This window comes from Cydia pomonella, chromosome 28 (assembly GCF_033807575.1).
Source record: "Cydia pomonella isolate Wapato2018A chromosome 28, ilCydPomo1, whole genome shotgun sequence".
In the NCBI taxonomy this organism is placed as follows: domain Eukaryota; kingdom Metazoa; phylum Arthropoda; class Insecta; order Lepidoptera; family Tortricidae; genus Cydia; species Cydia pomonella.
The window spans coordinates 397,282-419,467 of record NC_084730.1 but is presented as its reverse complement, the minus strand read 5'-3'; the positions used below and the strand labels follow the sequence as shown (position 1 = coordinate 419,467).

At 35.4% G+C, this 22,186-nt stretch overlaps 1 protein-coding gene across 7 annotated transcripts in view; it reads left to right on the top strand.

The window, feature by feature from the left end:
- The window catches only part of LOC133532951 (protein bric-a-brac 2), a 47,446-nt gene extending 25,864 nt beyond the window's left edge, over positions 1-21,582 (top strand). For 5 of the 7 annotated variants that reach the window (XM_061871830.1, XM_061871831.1, XM_061871832.1 and 2 more), the window contains one exon: positions 178-3,604. In XM_061871830.1, the coding sequence (XP_061727814.1) occupies positions 178-472 (295 nt within the window). In that variant the 3' untranslated portion in view covers positions 473-3,604. Of the gene's footprint in view, positions 1-177; positions 3,605-5,765; positions 12,634-15,519; positions 15,633-16,920; positions 17,023-18,532; positions 18,691-19,281; positions 19,340-20,132 lie in introns of those variants that run through there. The other 2 variants (XM_061871835.1, XM_061871836.1) reach the window with 2 other exon arrangements.
- The last annotated feature ends 604 nt before the right edge of the window (positions 21,583-22,186 follow it).

Here is a 22,186-nt window from a genome sequence, read left to right as displayed (position 1 = left end):
GTCCTGTTGTTTTAGGAGAATTTAAATCTTGATTTTGTAGTGATTATTTTTTGAGAGAACGTTGAAAAATTATATCTCTGTCGGGATTTAAAATTGTAGGTTTTTTTCACAAAAGCTTATAGTGTAAACCTGAAAATGATGAAATATGACTGGCTAATTTTTTATTCTTAATTTCAGAGCCGCTCAAACCCACAAAGTCCCGCGCAAATCCCTCCGCAACTGGATGAAGCGATGCCACATCAAATCCTCCTTCCCTATGCCGCAGCAACTCAAGCAGTTCGTAGAAAATAGCAAGAAGCAGAAAGAAGAAAAATTTGAGTTCCCACTAGAAAAATTCGAAGAGGCAAAGAGTGGGGAAGATTATGAAGAGACGGATTTTGGAAAGCATTTTTTGAGCTTTCCAGGAGTCTCTAGTGATGATGATAGGGAGAAGAAAGATGATTCTGCTATTGATATGACGGTGCATGAGTAAGGATAGCTATAGTCGGTCAAAATATTGCTAGATTGGATTAACTTTACAACGGTGAATACAGACAAATTGTTTCTGCGTAAAGTCAAAAAAACGCTGCTGTACCGTGTTTTTTTTTTAATGAAGGCAGTTTTTTATAAATGGCTTAAAATACCTGTTTGTTCACTTGTTTGGAGCGTCACTAGCAATTATTGCATTGTTAAAAGTCATGGGCAAAGTTACTATTTACATAGACTATAGGCTGCTTTGCCCACCAAAATTGTTACTTAATGGATAACAAATTGTTCTGCTAATGCTATCTAATGATGTGGGGTTATGTGCAAGAGCATATATTTTGAAAAGCTTGCACTAGTAATGATTGCCCATAAGCGGTCCAAATTGGGCACGGTTGGATAAGGTCTGAAAATCAGACTTTTGTATAGAAAACTGCATGACCATTTTAGAAGAATTGGTTTAATATATAAACTGAGGTGTATACGACCTTTTAAAAATTTTAACTGCCAAAGAATAAGCAAAGATTTCATTATATTATTTTAAATAAATAAAAATTATATTGTAATTCCTAATTCCAAAGAAAACATACTTACCCCGCAATAAAAACCCAAAGAGTTACTTTGACCCATTTCTGCCAGTGAAGTTTCCTAGGGTAACTTTTGAAAAGGGTAAATTTGAGGCATATTTTATTTATTTTAATTTTAATTAAGCGCGCAATTTTATCAATTAAAAGATATTTTTATTTGTTAAAATTGTGATTAGAAATAATTAATTATAAAATTTATAGGTATTTAAATTTAATGAAATTGGCCTTTGAGAAAAACTTAAAAGAGTGCTTGTTCGGACAACGTCCACTAACAATGAAAAGACTTAAAATGAAATTAGAATAGAGTTAAGGGACAGCCCTGGGATTGGTTTTAGGGTTGTCAAAAATATCTGAACATTTAAAGACGAAAAGCCTTTTAAGGCATTTTTGTTGAATAGGGATAGAGACATGCTGAAAAAAACGTTGCCTTATTAGTTTTGGCTGTATTGGAGTAAATTATAATTGTCTTTGATTCAAATTGAAAATGAGTAATGAATGTTATATGAGAATAGTTTATCCCAACCATAGCAATTTTATTCGTAACTATGGTTGTTGACCAAATGGGGATTTTCAACACCAAAATCATGAGGGATTTTGGCTTTTACAAGTGTAATCTTTAGTCCACATTACGCCAAATTGCATTAAGTTACGATTTAATAATATATTTTTTGTAACCCTAAAATCATAAACGAGTGTTTCAAAATTACGAACGGCTTAAAACTATTACAATAAATTGTAATTTATTTGTGTTTTAATAAATAATGTACTTAATATTATTTCCATTGTGGCTTGAACGATAAGTTTTAAACGAATACTTCTCGGTGGAATACTTGTTTCTTTTACGTACAATATATCGTGGAATCGAAAAAAATAAAAAAGAATTTGAGAAGAAAGATGTATTTTTTTGGTTGATCTTGATTAAAAATTTTATCGAACTATATACGTCTAATAAAAGATAACATAGGCCCATTTCTCGAATGGTATTAGATTTGACAGTTCGTGAACTAATAATATTAGTCTAATACCGTTCGAGAAATGGGTCCTGAAGACGTGAAATATATTTTACATTTGCTATGGTCGTGTGTTGTACGTAAATGAATGTTGCTACTTAGTTCAAACGTACTATTGCCAAATAAAATTACTACCAAAAACTGTAATGATACCTTACCTAGTATACCTACAGACCTTCAATCTGATAGCCATATTGTTTTTGGCAAATCCCAGTCTATCCTCTAACGTCCCAAAGTCCTAGTTCTAGTACATACTAATTACTATAATTACCTAAAATGAAATGTAATTCATTGTTCAACGGAACAGTGTTTCTTTTGTCTCATTTCATTCCTATATTACAAAACAAATTCAATTCATTTTTTTAATACTGTTGGTTCAAATTTGACTGATGGGCTGGGCCGGGCCGCTAGAGGTTAATAAAATGCTAAAATATAAAGCCAATTTTTATCTTAGCATGTTTTTAACTGGTGATTTTAGTGGCTTTAGTACAATTTTATGTTCCTAATTTCCAGATAGTTATATTAAATATAATGCCTTAGTTTTGTTTCTGAATAATTTGTTTTAATTGGACACTTTTATATTTGCAATGATGTCGATGAACTAGCGTAACTTTGGCACCAGGATTGAGGAGACTAAGTAATTTTTTTATTACTTCTAAAGCGTCCGATTGTTGCATGCGATAAACGTAGCGTTAAACGCAATGCGTTTGCAGCACGCTTTTTCACATCAGATTATCTAAAGACCATACATTATTTTACGCGGTAAACGCAGCGGTAAGCGCATTGATATTGTTCCTACATTCCGTTGATCGCATGCGTTCGTTTATCACATAAAACAACCGCGCGCTTAACTGTTCCAATTATGTTTGGGATCTCTGTATCTTAATATTACAATGAATTCATAAATAAAAGTATTTACAGAACAATATTACAAATATTATCCTACTATGTTCTATTATATGTAATTCTAAATTCGCATTTCTTACAATCTCTTCCTACATCTTTCAGTTGACCTATAATCTTTTATCTGTATAATGAATAAATTTCTCAACATGGGAGAATTTTATGAAATAAATATTAAGTACTTATAAGTACTATTATCTATTCTGATGAACACTTAGACATAACTGACATAAAACTTATTAAACCTTCGCTAGTATATTGCAAATATAAAACTGCCCAAATCCATGAAGTGCCTACTAGTGTATAACTAAATATACATAATATATAGTATGTAAGTGCTACTGTAGATATATATACTATTATTGTATACTGAACTTAATAATAATAAATAAGAATCGTTTTGTCTTCTAAGTGAATTATTTGTTGCTGGATAAAACAAAAATATGACTTTTAATGGTATGCATTATTACTATTTTTTTTTTCAATTCGGACATTGGGTTTTAGACACAGAGAGAAAGAAATCTACGGAAAAACCATAGGTTGCACATTTATTGACTGGGCAAAGTTACAATTCGTAAGACGTTTGTACTTCTTTTTTTACAACTTTGCCCAGGTGTACAAACATTGTACAACCAATACAATCCACCCTCGTTAGTTACTCGTATTTTATTGAGGACATACTTATTGCAATTTTAGAAGACACTTTTTCTGGCAATAAATTATTCATCTTTTAAGACTCATCGATTCCATTTTAGATTAATTGAACGACATGAATTTATATGAAAATAAACAACCGTTTGGTTTATATAATAATGTCATCATTAATCTAATATATTGACGTATTAAATGTTGTAAGCAGTATTAGTTTCATTTTGTAAATTTTGCTGCTTGTTCGGCCGAGCGCAAAAGTATGTATACACTTATTAAATGTATTAAATTTAAATGGGTTACTCACGTCGGTCAGCCAATGCGTGTGGATCTTATTGAAGCTCCTCGTTAAATAACGGAACGTGAAGAGCAATTTTCTGCATAAAAATCTTGACAGACTCGTTTTAAAATACTTAATATGTCCGAGTCCCACGGAAGTTTTGTTATTAAAATATGTATGAACTTATACAACTAACTGATGAGGCAGTGTGTACTGTATACATATTTTTGTTCTTAATTGTCAATTTTTTGACGTGCGTACATTTTCCATGTATGATTGAGTTGTCGTTATGTTTTTGCTTAGTTGAGATTGTACTTAAATAGTGATTCGGACAGGGATTTGGAAGTTAACAATTATGAAGGCTCATGTTGTATTGACACCACGTGACCAAAAATAGCCAGTTTACTTTTTGTATGTCATTTAAGTAGTTAAAAAACTATTTGGTACCTAATTAACATTTGTCATTATTCATAAACGTCTGTCAAAACTATCTAATCTTATCTTATTGTTTCGGGGGCCCTGCGGATACTTCGAAACATTGGGATCTTTTGTGTAAATATCCCCTCAAGAACAACCTTTTGCCGACTCATGAGCATCTCTATGTGTCATGTCGTGTCGGGTGATGTAGTTCAAGGGCAATAAATGGCTGTCAAATTTAAAATATGCCGCTGATGATAATTTAAGTCAATCTCCATTTTGAGATTTGTGTTCGTTAAAACGAGACAAAAATTAACAGAAGTTTGCGAAATTTTATAAATTAAGGGTTTATTATGCTAACTTCCACAACTATGACCGTTTCACCGATTCTCTATCTTATTATTGTTTTAATAAAACGAGTGTTTAGATTATAGAGACATATTGTTATAGAAAATTGATTTCTTGATATTTATGTTTATTAAAATATGCGTCAATCTCATGTGTCGTTTCGTTATCTCTGTATTTAATAAAAAACAATATGTCCGCCCGTTGAATTTATATTAATAAATACAGGCAAATTGGATAAGGAAAGTCTGTTTTCAGTAATGCTGAAGTATTAAGTTAAATTAACAGCCGCAAAGAACATTTTGGGAAAAAACCCATACCAAAAATAAAAGAATTAAGTACATGAAAAATAAAATGTTACGAATAACGAGAACTTAACAACGTCATAAAATTATATTTCGGTATGTTTTGGTTTACTAAAAATAGACTAGTTTATTCAATTCGCATGTGTAATATTCGTATTATTATATACTATCTATTATATGGAAATGATTGTACCAGTTTTGCTATATTACGGGAGTTATGAAATAAACTTATATAAAATTAAACTGTATTTTATTGGTCAATAGTAAATTCAGTTTTACTATACAGTATACAAACAACGAATTACTTTTATTTGATAAAAACATTAGTTATGTGTTTTTTTTTTTAAATTATTTCTATAAAAGAAAGACAGGCTGTAAAATAAAAATAGGAAAAAATTACAAACCTAACTAAATTTCTTCTCATACATTTGAAAATCTTTTGATTTATTTCATAATATATGTACTCTTGATGAGGTTCGGAACTGTAACTATAAAGATTTCATTGTTCATTCATTTCTTTTGCATTCATTTTTTTTATATAGCAGTACTTACCTAACTACAAACTTAGTGTTAGAATACCGGGATTCGACTTTGAATTTTATAATTTTTATAAAAAGAGAACGAGCGAAAAATTTTCTAATTTGATGAGGTTCCAACATTTTGCATGAAGGTAATATTAAACATTTAATGTAAATTTGGTGCTACTTTTCCTCGCCCCCGCCCTGTAGGAAGCCAGGAAAAGCCGCCCATTTCTTTCAGCTCTCTCCCAAACTAAACACTAATGGGCACTTTTCCTGGCTTGTTGCAGGTGTACGGACATCCACGGAAATTGTGACGCGGCACTTCATTGACATGGACCACGGGATACCTCTCAATATTCACGCCAGGCCCCGAATAGTCGGACGGAGACCTAATGCTATAGTCAACATAGAAACGGACGTTTTCCAAGAAAAAAGCTATAAACAGTATTCATCCCAGCACCTTCGAGACGCGCTGATAGCTGTGAAGAAAGGATATAGTGTATACGCTGCTTCTAACAAATACGGGGTACCGAGGAAGACTTTAAGGAATTGGATGGAAAAGTATGACATAAAAAGTCAGTTTTCCAAAGGTAGACGCGGCGCCAGGTCCACACAGATATTAGATCCGCTTGATTTGATGACGGAGACTCGCTCAGAAAGGTTTGACGAAGCATTGTAAACTACATTTTATTTTGATTATTTAAACACTATTTATTTCACAGGTCTTTATCCAAAAAATGTACCAAATATTCATACTGAATTTAATCATATATTTAAAAGTAATACCAAAGTCTCACAATCCGAATACTGGTATGGTAAATTGGTTATGGTTTAACAATGGTCACAATATATAAAAAGACATTTTAAATTCAACTCACGTTTAGGTGGGCAAAGTTGCTATTCGAATTATGACCGTTAAAAACAAGATTTTCCTAAGACTAAATTTAATTTATGTTTGAATAGAACAAAGTTTAGTCTAAGTATTAAGTCACGAGTTGCAAGATTAAGGTTATTTTAAATGTATTGCAGCGAACTTTGTTAAGGAATATATATCGATGTAAGTACTTAAATAATTTTGCCAAAAATAGATATATTATTTTAAAGTACTTAATCTAAGTCGTACTTATTTTAAATGGATATAAAAATTGGTAGACATAAGTTTATGATGAATGAATACTGCTCTGTACTATCGGTGAAGTGAGATGAGAAATGGGATAGAATCACGTAAGTTCTATACTTTTATCAGTCTATCTTAGTCTTTATTTTATCTATCTTTAACCCGACTGTTATTTAAACACTAGTTTGCATCGGATAAAATTAATATCCGGTCGAGTTATTCTAAACAGGAAACCAGTTATAGAAAAAAAATAATTTTATCGACATGCCTACTTAATTTCGAATATTTCCATTACGGACTACGATAATAAGAAAGGAAGGAATTTATGTATAAATTGTCTAATGTGACTATTAATATAAACATAATGAGTCATCAAGCAGCTCTTAACATAAAACATGTTTTATTTACTTCAAGGTATTATACCAGGCAAAGACTTCTACTATAATATGTATTTACAGGGACAAACTATATAACATAAGAGCCAAAGTTAATTATTATAATGTAACCTAAGATTCTATATGAATAGATATATTGATATAATTCTAAGTCGATGTAAGGTAATTATTATTTCTGAAAATAGCCATCTATTTTGTTTATAGGCATCTACTGAATTCGAGGAGATCTTAATATTTTCCAACTTTACCTTCATGAAGTTTTTTAATCTTACTTTTTAACGAAGTAAATAGTAATAAAAAATGTTTCATTCAAAGTAGTATTGGTTCATTTGTATTATTAGATTATTACCGTATAAATTGAATTACTTATATTTATAACAGTTTTGAATGATTTACGGTTAGCTCATATCCCGGTCTATTTAAGTCTAATTTTATTTGTACAATTTTGTAATTAAAACTATGTGTGTTGGCAAAAAAAATATTTATGTAAATATCCTTATGGCAAAGTTAAACAAAAACGGGCAAAGTTGGAGTAACTTACACTTCTAAAGTAAGATTTCAATACAGTACCAGTAGATGGCGTTAAAATCAAAGTTAATCTTGTGCTAAGAAATGGATGTATTTATGTCTTTCTTGAAGCGCCAAATCTTATATCCGTTTCACTCGAATACGCAAGAGTGATAGAGAGGCATATAACGAAGTTTTGACTATCGTGTTTCGCGGTAGGTCCTCAGTATAGGCTAGTGGCGCCCCCTACGCAGAGTTTTGCGTAATATCCCCTAATATTGGTACTGTCATAGAGAAATAAGAAGTACATAGAGTGCTCACTCCATACATCAGTTTTGGTACCAAAACGCTTATTATTTTCGTAGTCGACATCTAGCATCGAGTAGCGGAACTCTCAGTACTGCTACTCTACAATAGATATCGCGGCAATCAAAAAGTCTAATGCTCAGCGATTTTCTGCCACGCTTACTCTGGTTATAATATTAGCGGAAAATCGTTGAGCATTAGACTTTTTGTTTGCCGCGACATCTATTGTCGTGTAGCAGTACTGAGAGTACCGCTACTCGAAGCTAGATGTCGACTGCGAAAATAATAGTATTTTTGGTAACAAAACCGTTGTATGGAGTGAGCATTCTAATCTTGGTCTTCTTAATTCTCTTTGGTACTGTAACAGCTGTTAAATAAATATATCAATATTGGCGTTTCGTTGAAACAGAAAATGTATTAGTCACATCGTGTACTTAAAATATTGGTCTAGTCTAATCTAGGATTATTTATATTAGGACTGAACTTATTTTCGCCATATTTTTAGTGGAGAACAGCTATTTTAATCTTAGTGGTTATTAATTTGTGGTTAGTTGAATCAGTAAGTACTTACTTAAAATTAGTTGTGAATTTTTCAATTATTCCTATATAATCAATTTCATATTTATTTTAATTTCACTGCTGAGTGTAAACGTTATTTGCGATACAAGTGCTGAAAGTAGGAATTTCGCAACGAGTCGTGATAAATTAAAATCGACACGAGTTGGGAATTACCTATTCCCACGTGTATCGTACGTTTTACAGTACATATGGCTCTTTAAAGTTTCGACATATGCACGGAAAGTGCTCATTCCCGCACGTGTGCGGGAAAGTAGCACCATATGTACTGTCAAAATAATCAACTAAGTCATATTCTGGGTTCACTCCCGGACTGGTAACATTTGTAAAATTGAAATTGTATGTGGGTGTTCTGTGTTCAAAAAGGTTGAATTAATGACATTCGAATAATATACTTCATTTTTGAAAACATCGACACGATCGAAGTGCCAAAAATATGTATACACGACTGCTATGGCCCATATATTAGGGTAGTTGCATACATATTTTTGGCACTTTGTCCGTATCGATATTTTCAGACCTGACCGTACTTATTCATTTAAACTACAAATATATATATATATATATATCAAATAGTAAGATTTATAGTATGTAACTGAACGTTAAACAATTACGCAAACCCGTTAACGTTTAGGTCATTCTGAGCAACTTTACTATGGGACCAACCACGGAATTGCGGAAAGAAATTGGCTGTTTCATACATTTTGCTGGTCTGATGTTGAAATATCCTATGGGACAGTTCATTTTTTTCGCAATTTCGTGGTTGGTCCCATAGTAAAAGATGCTCAGTATGACCTAAATGTTAACGGGTTTGCATAAGTAATTGTTTTACGTTCAGTACCCCTAGTAATTTATTCGACAGCGAAACGTGACGTACGCGTTTGCGTTAAGTCTCATTTAGTATGGGATTTTTGGGAGAGTAATTTTTTTTCGCAATTCCGTGGTTGGTCCCATAGTAAATGTTGCTCAGAATGACCTAAACGTTAACGGGTTTGAGTAATTGCTTTTCGTTCAGTTACGTTCTGTATTTAAGTAACTTACTTTCTTTATACCCACTACAGATAACTAAAAATCGTTTATTTAAAATTTAATGCGTACTTTCATTCCTATGCTTTTTATTTGTTCTTTCTTTGAACTCCTTAGTATTTGATATCACTCTGACTGACCTAACAACATTTACTTACCCATAGATTCATTGGTTTTAATAGATGTGTAAAGTCGATGACCAATTGTGACAGTCCATTTCAAAAGGGACCTTATGGCGGTTGGCGCTTACGTCACGTAGTACCGCATTAGTATTGGCGCGTCGCTAATAACGGCGTAATCCCGCCATAAGGTCCCTTTTGATATGGACTGTCACAATTCTTGCTTCGAAATTGACAACTAAATGTATACAGCGCTGTGTAGCTCCGTGCATTATGCGATAACTTTTGGGAATAGGGACCGTGCGCGTTGGAGGGTCTGCCATCTTGTGGCCTGAATCGGAACCATAAACGTGTACATTTACACGTCACGTGTTTTCTTGTGCATAGTAGGTTCTGCCATCTTGTGGGCTACATCGGAACAATAAACATCACATTTACGCCTCGCGCCAAAAATCTGACGGCTCCTGTGCTGCCTCCTACAGTTCATGCACGCTCCCTATAACATTTTGGAAAATCAATGACTACAACACGAGACAGCGCCATTTTGTTCAGTTGTTAAACACGGGTGACGATTTTTTCTTAGACTACACGTCTAATACAATTTTTTTTTGTATTTACCAAATGTTAAGTTCCTATAAAGCCAAATAGAACATCCAAAGGATTATCCAACATAATATTATTTGTTGATTAGTTTTTAGTTTTTTATTTGTTGTCAACTTATAGTTTCATTTTATTGTATTTTAAGGTATTTTTATTTACTACATTAGTTTATTTTATTAAAATAAGGATATGTCTATCTATAAAAAAAAGTATATGTATGATCAATAAAATACAGTGAATTTATACAGTTAAATTGTGTTTAAGCAGAAAAAAATGTGGTATTTCTAAAATTATTTTACTTTCCGAGCAGCTATAATTATAGCTAAAACTGATTTTCAGCTTCATTTCTGACTTACCTAAAACCATTTTATCAGTTTTATATTTTTACATGTTTACAAAGCAGAAAAAGGTCCCTTGCGTATTAAAAATACATCAACGTTATTAATAATTCTTTTGAAACAACGCAAAAGTACGTTGTAAATGTAAAAGGTACTTTTTTTCCCTAGGAGAGACCGTCGGCTATCGACCGATTACGTCATTTAGATTTGATATTTCATCAAAAAAATAAAATCAAAATTCCAGAAATGACATATGCCACTTGAAGAGTTAACTTTCACCGCCACCGGCCATAATCGGCAACGATTACAGTATAAATTGGACCTAATTCCATTTTAATAAAGTTTGCTATTGCGTGTTACATAAATAGTCTTGGCGGTCAAAATGTTAATAGCTAACTCGAATTATTGAGTAAATTCAAACAGAATTAAGAAGACCAAGAGTGCTCACTCCATATATATAACGGTTTTGTTAACAAAAATACTATTATTTTCGTAATCTACATCTAGCGTCAAGTAGCGGAACTCTCAGTACTGCTACTCTACAATAGATGTCGCGGCAAACAAAAAGTTTAATGCTCAACGATTTTCCGCTAATATTATAACCAGAGTAACCGGAACTCTATTTTCTCCGGAACACCTACGCTTACTCTGGTTATAATATTCGCTGAAAATCGTTGAGCATTAGACTTTTGTTTGCCGCGATATCTATTGTCGAGTAGCAGTACTGAGAGTTCCGCTACTCGATGCTAGATGTCGACTGCGAAAATAATAAGCGTTTTGGTACCAAAACTGATGCATGGAGTGAGCACTCTTTTACTTCTTATTTCTCTATGTATTAAAAAGAAATAAAATCTGTGGTATCTTGCTACTTACGAAAACAGATGTCGCTGGCATATTTCGTTTTTTTCCTCCTAAAATGTAGTTCTTGCCGCACGTAATATCTAGAGTCAGACCATGCTAAGTTGGCAGCAATTTATTTAGCCCAGACGTTGCACGTGTTATTTAAACGTCAAACTTCTATGAAATTGTGACGTTCACTTAACACATGCACCGTCTGGGCTATCCATATCGTTGCCAACTTATCTTGGTCTGACTACAAATATTGGTCTAATTATGCTTCTTTAAAATTAAAAGTCTATTTCAAAAAACTTTTTTTTTTACCAAAATACTAGCGATATGTCCAGTGTAATAATAATTCAACATTTAAAACTATACATATCGCGTCAAATGGTATAACATGACAGTTCTATCAAGTCTCTCTTAGATAGGCTTAGTTTAAAAATATACACCGTGTTTTTTTTTGATTTGCGTTAATTTCAAGGGTGCATTCCTGAGCTTAAATTAAGTAACTTTCTCAAAGACACCGGTATTCTAATTAACTCCATTTCGGAGATAATCAATATTTTATTTTTATCTTATAAAGCCCTTACGAGTGTGTACACTTACCTTAGGGTCCGTTCACATATTGATTAGTGTTTAGTACGGGTTAATACATTTGCTACTAAACGTAAGTACTATCTCGGACGATCGATGTTCGAAATGACATTGACATGTCACAATTTTCAATTGTTTGATTGAGATAAATGTAATGCCCGTGCAACAACAACGCTATATGCATTATTTAATTACTTTTTATAACAAAAAATATTTTAAAAAAATATTAAAAATATTTTTTTTTTGGAAAATAACTATGTCATGTAGTTTCCTTAAACGTACTTAACAATACCCCGAAGTTAACGGAATTCAATAAAAACACGGTGTATATTAAAGAAATATACTTTTACCGTATGTATTTAAATGTTACATTTCTAAATAATTATGTGTTACACTTACGAAAAATTTACAAAAACTTTTTATGTGACAGTTAGGTACTCCAGATAAAAATGAACTGTCAGCTGGACCATTGTTCGACGCGAAATGTATAGGAGAGCTCACTAGATGGCGTTGCGCTAAGATTTGCCAAGGTGGCGCCATCTAGTTGTAATTAAGTTTTTATTATTTAAGTACTCGTCTCTTTGAACCTTGTGTATAAAAATGAAATGTTTGACTAAAACGTATTTGTATGGACTTAATTATTTATAAACGTATTTATTGATAGGAAATATCGAATTATCGCCATTTTAGGGTAAGGGGTGGTTGTAATCGGGGTAATAAAATGTTTTTGTCGTCTACTTCGTGTTTTATTCTCCGATTCTATCAGGTAACCCCATCTAAGGTAGTTCCGTAAAATGTTTGGAACACTCAAATTTCAATCTTATGGCCTTGAAGCCATTGACGACCAGATCAGGTGCCAACTACTGGTTTTTGAGAGTACATTGATACTTCAGTAAGGCCACAGATGTCGCGACGAACGAAAAGTTAAAGCTCAACAATTTTCATTAAACTGATGTATGGAGTGAGCACTCTATGCTTACTTATTTCTCTATGGTAAGATATAATCACTAGTTCTTTGGAAGCTAACCTCGAAAATTGTAATCTTAAGAAAACAGGTACGTGAATGTGAAAATGGGCAAAGAGAATTAAGAAGACCAACAGTGCTCACTCAATACAACGGTTTTGTTACCAAAGATACTATTATTTTCGACGACAATAGACATCGCGGCAAACAAAAAGTCTGATGCTCAACGAGTTTCCGCTAATATTAAAACTAGAGTAACCAGAACTCTATTTTCAACTCCTACGCTTACTCTGGTTATAATATTAGCTGAAAATCGTTGAGCATCAGACTTTTTGTTTGCCGCGACATCTATTGTCAAGTAGCAGTACTGAGGGTTCCGCTACTTGACGCTAGATGTAGACTACGAAAATAATAGTATTTTGGTAACAAAACCGTTGTATGGAGTGAGCACTGTGATATATACCGCAATGTGATAGTTCTCGCACCGTGTTAAGGAGCCCTTACAATACGGTTAAAGGGTTAAGCTAAGGGGCCCTTTTCCAGGCCGCACCAATTTACAAGCTTTTCCCAAATAATCCAAATATATTCTCTTTTTTTTTTCTACGTCGGTGGCAAACAAGCATACGGCCTGCCTGATGGTAAGCAGTCTCCGTAGCCTATGTACGCCTGCAATTCCAGAGGAGTTACATGCGCGTTGCTGTCCCTAATTAATTTATATTAATGATTCATTTGCAGACAAGTAACATTTTGCGAAAAACCAATCAAATTCGAACCTTACATGGTTTTTTTTTTTTTTTTTATTATTATTTTTTTAATAAATAAATAAATAAATATTATAGGACATTGTTACATAAATTGACTAAGTCCCACAGTAAGCTCAATAAGGCTTGTGTTGAGGGTACTTAGACAACGATATATATAATATATAAATAGGTACTTAAATACATAGAAAACACCCATGACTCAGGAACAAATATCCATGCTCATCACACGAATAAATGCCCTTACCAGGATTTGAACCCGGGACCATCGGCTTCATAGGCAGGGTCACTACCCACGAGGCCAGACCAATCGTCAAATTGCTAAGGTTGATTCTATTGGCGCGTATGTGGTTGACATATCGTACTATGCGTGGAAAAGGGTTAATATTAGCTCCTTTAGCAGCAAAATAATGGGACAACGCTAAAAAACAATAAATCCATCGTTTCTTGGAATAATAATAATTGGCTCCCCCTCCGTCGTCGTAGGTCCCTTAGAATCCTGAGTATTTTATTCTCCATTTTGTTCGAGCCTTCCTCTCCTGGTTATCTTAAACGTAAATTCACTTTCATCACCCCCCGTCCAGGATGTGAACTCCGTTCCTCCTGTTCTCTCAAACTCTGGATTCCTTCTCAACGTACTGGTTTTATGTCTAACTCTTTCGCCGTTGAGGCAATCCGTCTCTGGAATTCCCTCCCTCTCTTTATTCGACAAGCCCCAAGCAAACCCGCTTTCAAACGACTACTTCGCAAGCATCTTCTGTCAGAAGAACTTAAATAAAGTTCACCATCATGTATATGTATAAGCCTTATTGAGCTTACTGTGGGACTTAGTCAATTTGTGTAATAATGTCCTATAATATTTATTTATTTATTATTTATTAGTCTATCTTTTATACATTATATAAGTAGTAGTATTTAACTATTTATATATTTTTAATATTATTTGACTTCACGTTTATTGTTATTATTTTTTCCTGCACCAACATATGCACAAATGTCTCTATTTGACCCAATGGTTGACTGGTAGAGAATGCCTTTTGGCATTAAGTTCGTCATTTGTACATTTTTCTTTATGTGTGCAATAAAGTTTAAATAAATAAATCAACAAATAAATAATACTTATTCAGGGACCATAGTTCTATAACCGCAACGCAGGCTTCGTCTGGTGAACACATAATCAGCTACAGGCTTCATCACAATACAATACAATGGTAAAATCTGCAACAGGCTTCGTCAACATACTCTAAAAGTATACAACAAAAAAACCCTACAAATAAAAAACATCCTCTAACTCGCTGCCAGCAGGCAGTGTGCCCAGCAGGCCGCATGTCCCCGTTGAATGGCGATGTAATTCTTTGGGCAAAATACTGACCAGCCCCTTGGTTACCCGTGGCATCCACCAAACGCGACGCCAATGGTTACCTATATAAAAGCCGGGCGCTGGCCCCCCATGGCCATAACGTTCATGGCTCTTGAAATTAGCGATTTTAAGCCGGTGTTTCGAGTATTCGGCGAAGACATATTGGACATGCAAATGATTACAAATAGGGTTACTTCTTCTTCTTCTTCAACCTAGCGTTTTCCCGGCCTAGCGCCAGGGTCCGCTTTCCTACTTAATCTTCTCCACTTTGCCCGATCTTCGGCAGGAAAGGTTTTTAAATAGGGTTACTACACATTACAAATTATACGCAATAATCACATTTTCATAGATGTAGGCCTCACATCCGCCACCTCACAGAATCGGAGACATTCATTTCTCACAGCCACCCATCGCCAAGGTCGTTGTTGACCAACATCACCATTCGGGTGTTGATGCCATGTGTGCATTCAACTGTGGGGCAGGGCCAAGAAAATAAATCTAACATGTTACACCTACGATACGTCGTTATTTGTTTCAGATTTCCCGATCGCAAACGTGCAGTGCCAGTACGACTCTCCTGACGAGAGACCGGAGCAGACAGACCACACATACGACACGCGAGACGAGCCGCCAGCCTTCATCATACACCAGGTCAGTAGCCCATCGAGACCAACGTGTAGCCAGTACGACGGACGAGAGACCGGACCAGACAGGCCACACTTACGACGAACCACCAGCCTTCATCATACACCAGGCATCTAGTGAAAGAATGAGACCAACGTGCAGCCAGTACGACGGACTAGAGGCTGGACCAGACAGACCACACTTCCGACACGCGAGACGAACCACCAGCCTTCATCATACACCAGGTCCGTGACATCTAGTGAGAGAATGCGACCAACGTGCAGCCAGTACGACGGACGAGAGACCGGACCAGACAGACCACACTTACGACATGCGAGACGAACCACCAGCACAATTAGGCACAATGTTAAAAGTAAACATGCCTTAGGTTTTAGGTATATTATGTAGACTCAGTTATTTACCAGGAAAATACTTGAATTCAATATTAATAATTATAATTCTTGTGACCGCCACGTGTTCCGAACCAATCTTATTGGTTTTTGGTGAGGGGGCGTCCATTAATAGTACGTAACGTAAGGGATCAAGGGCGGGATGTGAGTAAGCCGAATCTATCTAATTCAGATGGGGGAGAGGGGGACTTTCAGCAAATACCGCGTATTTTCGGACAAACAGCAGAGTTTCAGTTTTCAGTCAGTCGAGGTTTTCCCGAGGGTATACAGTATGGGGTTCTTCAAAAAAGGAGTGTACAGGTTTTTAAAGGGTCGGCAACGCGCACTTAACACCCCTGGAGCTGCAGGCGTCCATAGGCTGCGGTGACTGCTTACCATCAGGCGGGCCGTATGCTTGTTTGCCACCGACGTGGTATTAAAAAAAAAGTAAAAATGTGAGACAATCAAATGAATAAAAAAAACATGGATTTAGGCTTTAATAAGCCGATATATGGCACAATACTTCTTTGTTATTTTTTTAAAATTAAATACAACACATTTATGTATACAAAAAATACAAATTTTGAAAATGGCGCATTGTGGCAAACGGCGTTGTGGGTTAGTGGATAGGTTGAATAGGTACCTCCCCCTCTTTCTTAGCGGAAAGTGCCGGGAGGTGAGTCCCATATGCCCCCACAAATGGGCTCACCTTAGGCCCGGGAGGACGATGCGTAAATTACGTAATAGCATTCCCAGTCCCACACCGTCAAAAACAAGATCTAACGTGAGACTAATGGAGGGGTAAAGGGGCCGAGACAAATCTTACGACATCTCTCCAGGGGGGGGGGGGGTCAAAAACGCCTTACGTAATGAACGGACGCACCCTACGGAATCTTGGATTAATTGTGAAATGATCTGTGTTACAGCCAGTTCAAATCCAGGCGTCAGCGGCACCGTACGTGGAGGTGGCGCCAGGCCAGAAGATATACCCTGCTGTCAATGTCATACATGTTGGGGAAAACAATAGGGTGAGTGGATCTACTATTCTAATGTACTTACATTATGGAACCCTGCTCTGGAGGTTATTTGCAGCTCCAAAAGAAATTTGCTTATCCAGGTTTCACTGTGTATTAATAAAATTAAATCAAATAATTTTATGTATGTTATATGTCATCTCATATTTATTATATTCCTCCAACAAAGTAGGTAATTAATACTTACTAAAATAGGCGCAAGTCGTCGAGTTGCGGAAAAATCGCCCGAATACAATACAATACAATACTTACTCATTTATATTTCGTATTTAATTGCAAAGAGACTAATTAGAGCAATTAGTATTCATTACTCATGCTCTGAAAGAGACTCATTGTTGTTCTAAAAAGTGTGCAGAAAGTGATACGTTTCTGCACTAGACCATTTTACTTTCCAAGTACGGTTTTTTCATTTTTTTACGATAAGCAATTGAAATATGGTTTTAAAAGGATGTGTTAGGGATCTTTTGTGTAGTTCAGCCCTCCTTAGGAAAGACCGTCAGCTACTCAAGAGCTTTTTTGATCTCCATATGCCGGATGATGGAGCTCATGGGTAGCCTTTTGAATTATTTTGGTTCCAGTTAGCCTGCTCCAAAGTAAATAACGATACTTTTACCTAGATGGTTAATTGAAAGTACCCTCAAAAATTCTATAAAAATTATACTTAGTCATGTTTAAAAAAAAACACATGTATTTTATTCTCCTCGTATTCGAAATAAAAAGTAGAGGGTATGGGTGAAAGGCATAATTTCAGCCTCGGACTATTGACGCTCTCACGCATTCGAGCGCCAAACTACCTCGGCAGAGATGAGTGCCTTTCATCCCTTGGTTAACAATCTACTATTTACAAACTATTCATAATTTCATATAAAAAGCAGTCGGATTTGAGATAGTTTTCAACAATAAAAATGTAAGGCTCGCTGTCCACTGGAACAGAGCGAGAGGCAGCTGTGTGCAAGTTAATCCACCAATAGTCAAAAAGGAGCGCGATTTTATGCAATGCTATTTAGATATTTATCTCGCTCTCCGCTCCAGCGGACAGCCAGCTAATGCAACTATACAGATGTACAGATTTTATTGGTAAAATAAATACATTTTACATGTCATTAGATTTTTACAAATAAAATTATTATTAACAATAATTAGTTACGAATATAACATAAAACAACATGTTATATTATAAGTTAGGACTAGGACCCCATTCAGTACGTTATGTTGAATCAATGGTTGTTTTGCATGGATAATATAAATTCGTCAATTTAATAATAAGCATGTTCTAGAAGTAATGATTTCATTTTCAGCTTTTTGTTGAATGTTGTGTCACTTTTTGATTCCTTTATGTCAGTCGGTACCGAGTTATAAAGTATTGGTCATATTGAGCGACTTTCGCGACTTCGCGAGCCGGCATTTAGGAGCGAGCAGGACAGGCAACCTTGCGAGTCGGCTGAAAAACTGCAAAAAAAACTGGTAAATCCTACATAAATATCTCACTATTCTTTGCCCTCAGCAACAGCAGCAACAAACCCACCAGACTGAATACATCAACATCAACAAACGCATCCGGCGCAGCGAAGTGGTGCTGCGGCAGGCCGCAGATTGCGTCAGTCGAGGACTTACCTTCCAGACGGTGTCGCATCAGTTCAACATACCCATATCTACGATACGGTAAGATTTCTAGCTATCTTCTTATTTCCTCATTGCTGAGGATCGCAACCACATGTACTTTGTCCCCATTTTATCCACTCATGAGCCATGTGGACTGCACGGTGCAGAATGCCTCCAGCTCCTACTCTTTATCATAGATACCATATCATCTCTCACTGCTCAATGCGCTCCTGGCATCGACGCCTGAATGCGATCTATTTGCTTGGCGATGGGCGGCAGTGTATAGTGAATGCTTGAGATTCTGTGAGGCGATGGATGCTAGGTGCTCAACTGTCCCAATTTAATTTGTTAATGTGCCATTATTGTTTTATAATTATTAGTTAGTTTAAGTTTCGTGACGCATTGGTTCAACTGTAATGTCATGTAAACATATTTAATAATAAAATAAATAAAATAAATAAATAGAGAAATATAAGTAAAGAAAGAGTAGTAGTACGCATACATCAGTTTTCTTACCAAAACTCAAGTCTTTCGTAGTCGACGTCTAACTTCAAGTAGTAGATTTATCAGCACCGCTAACTGACACCAGATGAATAAGTGCGCCACAGTATCTCGGAATGGCATTGTTTTTTATGAACTTGTTCCTTTCAGTTTCTTTATGGCGAGAAAAGGAATCCTACCACAAAGGCGACGGGGACGCAGTACAATGGTAAACAACATAACATAATACATTACTAAAAATATTAGGGCTCTAGACGATGGCCCAGCGTAGGCCAGTCTAAGGGACGAAGTTATGCGGTGGCATGAGATAGCAATATCACTTGCTCCCTCTAACGCATAAATGTGACACTTGGACTGGCGTACGTAGGGCCATCGTCTAGAGGAGCCATTGGATTGTATAACATGTGTACAGTGAAAAATAAAGATATTTTTTTCTCACTAAAAATGGAAAACTATTGTGATTCTGAGTAAAAATTAATTCTAACCAAAGAGAATCTGAAATAGAGGGTATTGTCAAAGAAAATTTTGTAGCTACGTTTTACTACCATCTTTCGACACATGATTAAAACTTTTAGAACGCCATTTGACTTTGATCCTTATTCTTTCACTGATATGTGTTAAATTTGTTAAATATCAAGAATTCTTGAGTCCTTTCTCGAGGGCTTGTATCGATTCGAATCCAGAGTTTTTGACTTTCGCTCGTTAGAAAAAAATCACGAACGTACGTCTAAAATGCACTTTAAAATTTTGTTGTCAAAAAGTGGCGCCAACTTACCGGGCACAACCTGAAGGTTATGGCGCCATCGCTCGAAGTCGAAACGATGTCGAACATACCTTTGGCCTTTGATCTATTAGATGGCGCCACCTTTTGATATTTAACAAATTTAACACATATCAGTGCCTCTATTTCAAATTCTCTTTGATTCTAACACAAAATATGGATGTAAAACTTAAATTAGAAATTCCCAGATGTCGTTTAGTAACTCAACCCAATGCTTCAGGCCCCGCGCCCCTGCTCCAGCCCGGAGCCGCCATACCACATGCAGCACTACAAACTGCCCGACATGGTGGCGCTGCGGGACAGCGAGAACTCCAACGAGTAACGCCACTCATTCATAGATGGCGCTGTTATCAAACTTCAGATACCAGCCGAAGTGAGAACTCCCAACGAGTAACGCTACTCGTCCAGAGATATGGCGCTTTACTTAAAACTGCACTGCAGGTATCAAACGAAGCGTGAATAATAAAAATACTACTCGTCCAGAGATGGCACCTTATCAAAAACTGCACTGCAGGTATCAGCGTGACAACTCCGACGAGTAACGCCACTACTTCACAGATGGCGCTGTTATCAAAATACAGTGCAGGTATTATGTATGCGTATGTAATCTCTGGCATTATATATTTTAAGTTACGTGCCATATACAATGGTATTTCATGAACTATGAGAGGCCGTAAATTATAGTGTAAGTGCCACTTAGATATCAAATTCTTATAAAAATAAGTCTTTTCTGGTGGCACTTTCACAGTTTGTCAGCTGAGGCGGATCGTAGAATGAATTTCGGTTAACTGCTGGATAGTGCCCAATAGAGATGTATATATTGACTTATGGAGTGTAGTCATAAAGTCATAAAGTATACCCAATTTACTATACTTGTATAGTAAATTGGGTTCAGTATTTTTCGTTCACGCAATTAATTAGAGAAAAATACATTTAAACTCAGTGTACAAAGTAATGAACATTGGGACGAGGGTAGGCATAGAAACCTAACCTTACAAACATATTCAGAGATGTCGCTACTGAGTATGTTAAAATCGTGTTGACACTAATCCATAGATGGCGCTTTTATCAAAGTTTTAAAATCATCCGCTAAAAAAAATCCGTTAGGAGATTATTAAATTATGAAGTGTACATTATACTGTACATATTTAAAGTTATAGGAAAATATATAACTGATGCCTAGTATTTTTAATAGCATTAAGCTAAAATTCTAAACTATTAGTTATTTAAAAATACGCCTATTAGGTAAAATGGAAAACCCGAACTTCGAAAAGTCTTTTCGAAGAGATTTTTAAGATATATGACTTACACAAAACAATCAATAAGGTATGGTATGAATTTTCTCAAATTTTTTGCGTACGTGCGTGCTTTGTATTTATTTGATTTTTACGCCTAAGCCCCTAATCTGTCAAATAATAGTACATTACGATACAAGTGCGAAAAATAGGAAATACGAAACGAGTAGCGATAAATTAAAACACGACCGAAGGGAGTGTTTTAAATCGACACGAGTTGCGAATTACCTATTCGCACATGTATCGTACAGCGTTTTACAGTACATATGGCCCTTTAAACGCGGGTCAAAGCCACAATTTCGTTTAAAAAGCAGCTGTATCGTGGTGGCTTTAAGGTTCAAATCTAAGTACATGTAACATGTTTTGGTAATGTAGGACGATCGACCATCTCAATGTGGGCAAGCGTTCATATTATTACATAGATTTGAACCTTATAACCACCACGATACAGCCGCTTTTGAAACGCCATTGTTGCTTTACCACGCGCTCCACACGGGAGCCGACCGCTTGCACAAAAGAAACAATGGCTTTTGTTTCACATTTTACGGTCTTAGGCGAAAAAAACTTTTGAGAAAATTCATACTATAGTAAAAACAAATTATGATTTATTTCTTTGTATTTATTTGACTCGATAATATCAGTATTATTAAACACCAATTTTGAATCATATATAAATTAGTAATACTTTTTATAATTATTTAATCTGTATTCATAATAATTCATATTGCCTCGAAGTGTTATTATAAATAAATATGACGACTTGTAAAAATGACATATTTATGATAGAATACAGAATTGATGATACAGTATTAAAGAGGTCTATGTTAGTTTCTCTTTCTAACACGTAGGTGTGAGAGGGACAAATGAGGAAAATATACCCACGTCAACTTCCTCAACATTGCCTACTGTGCCCAACATTGCCTGGCTTAAAAAAAACCGGACAAGTGCGAGTCGGACTCGCCCACCGAGGACTATCACG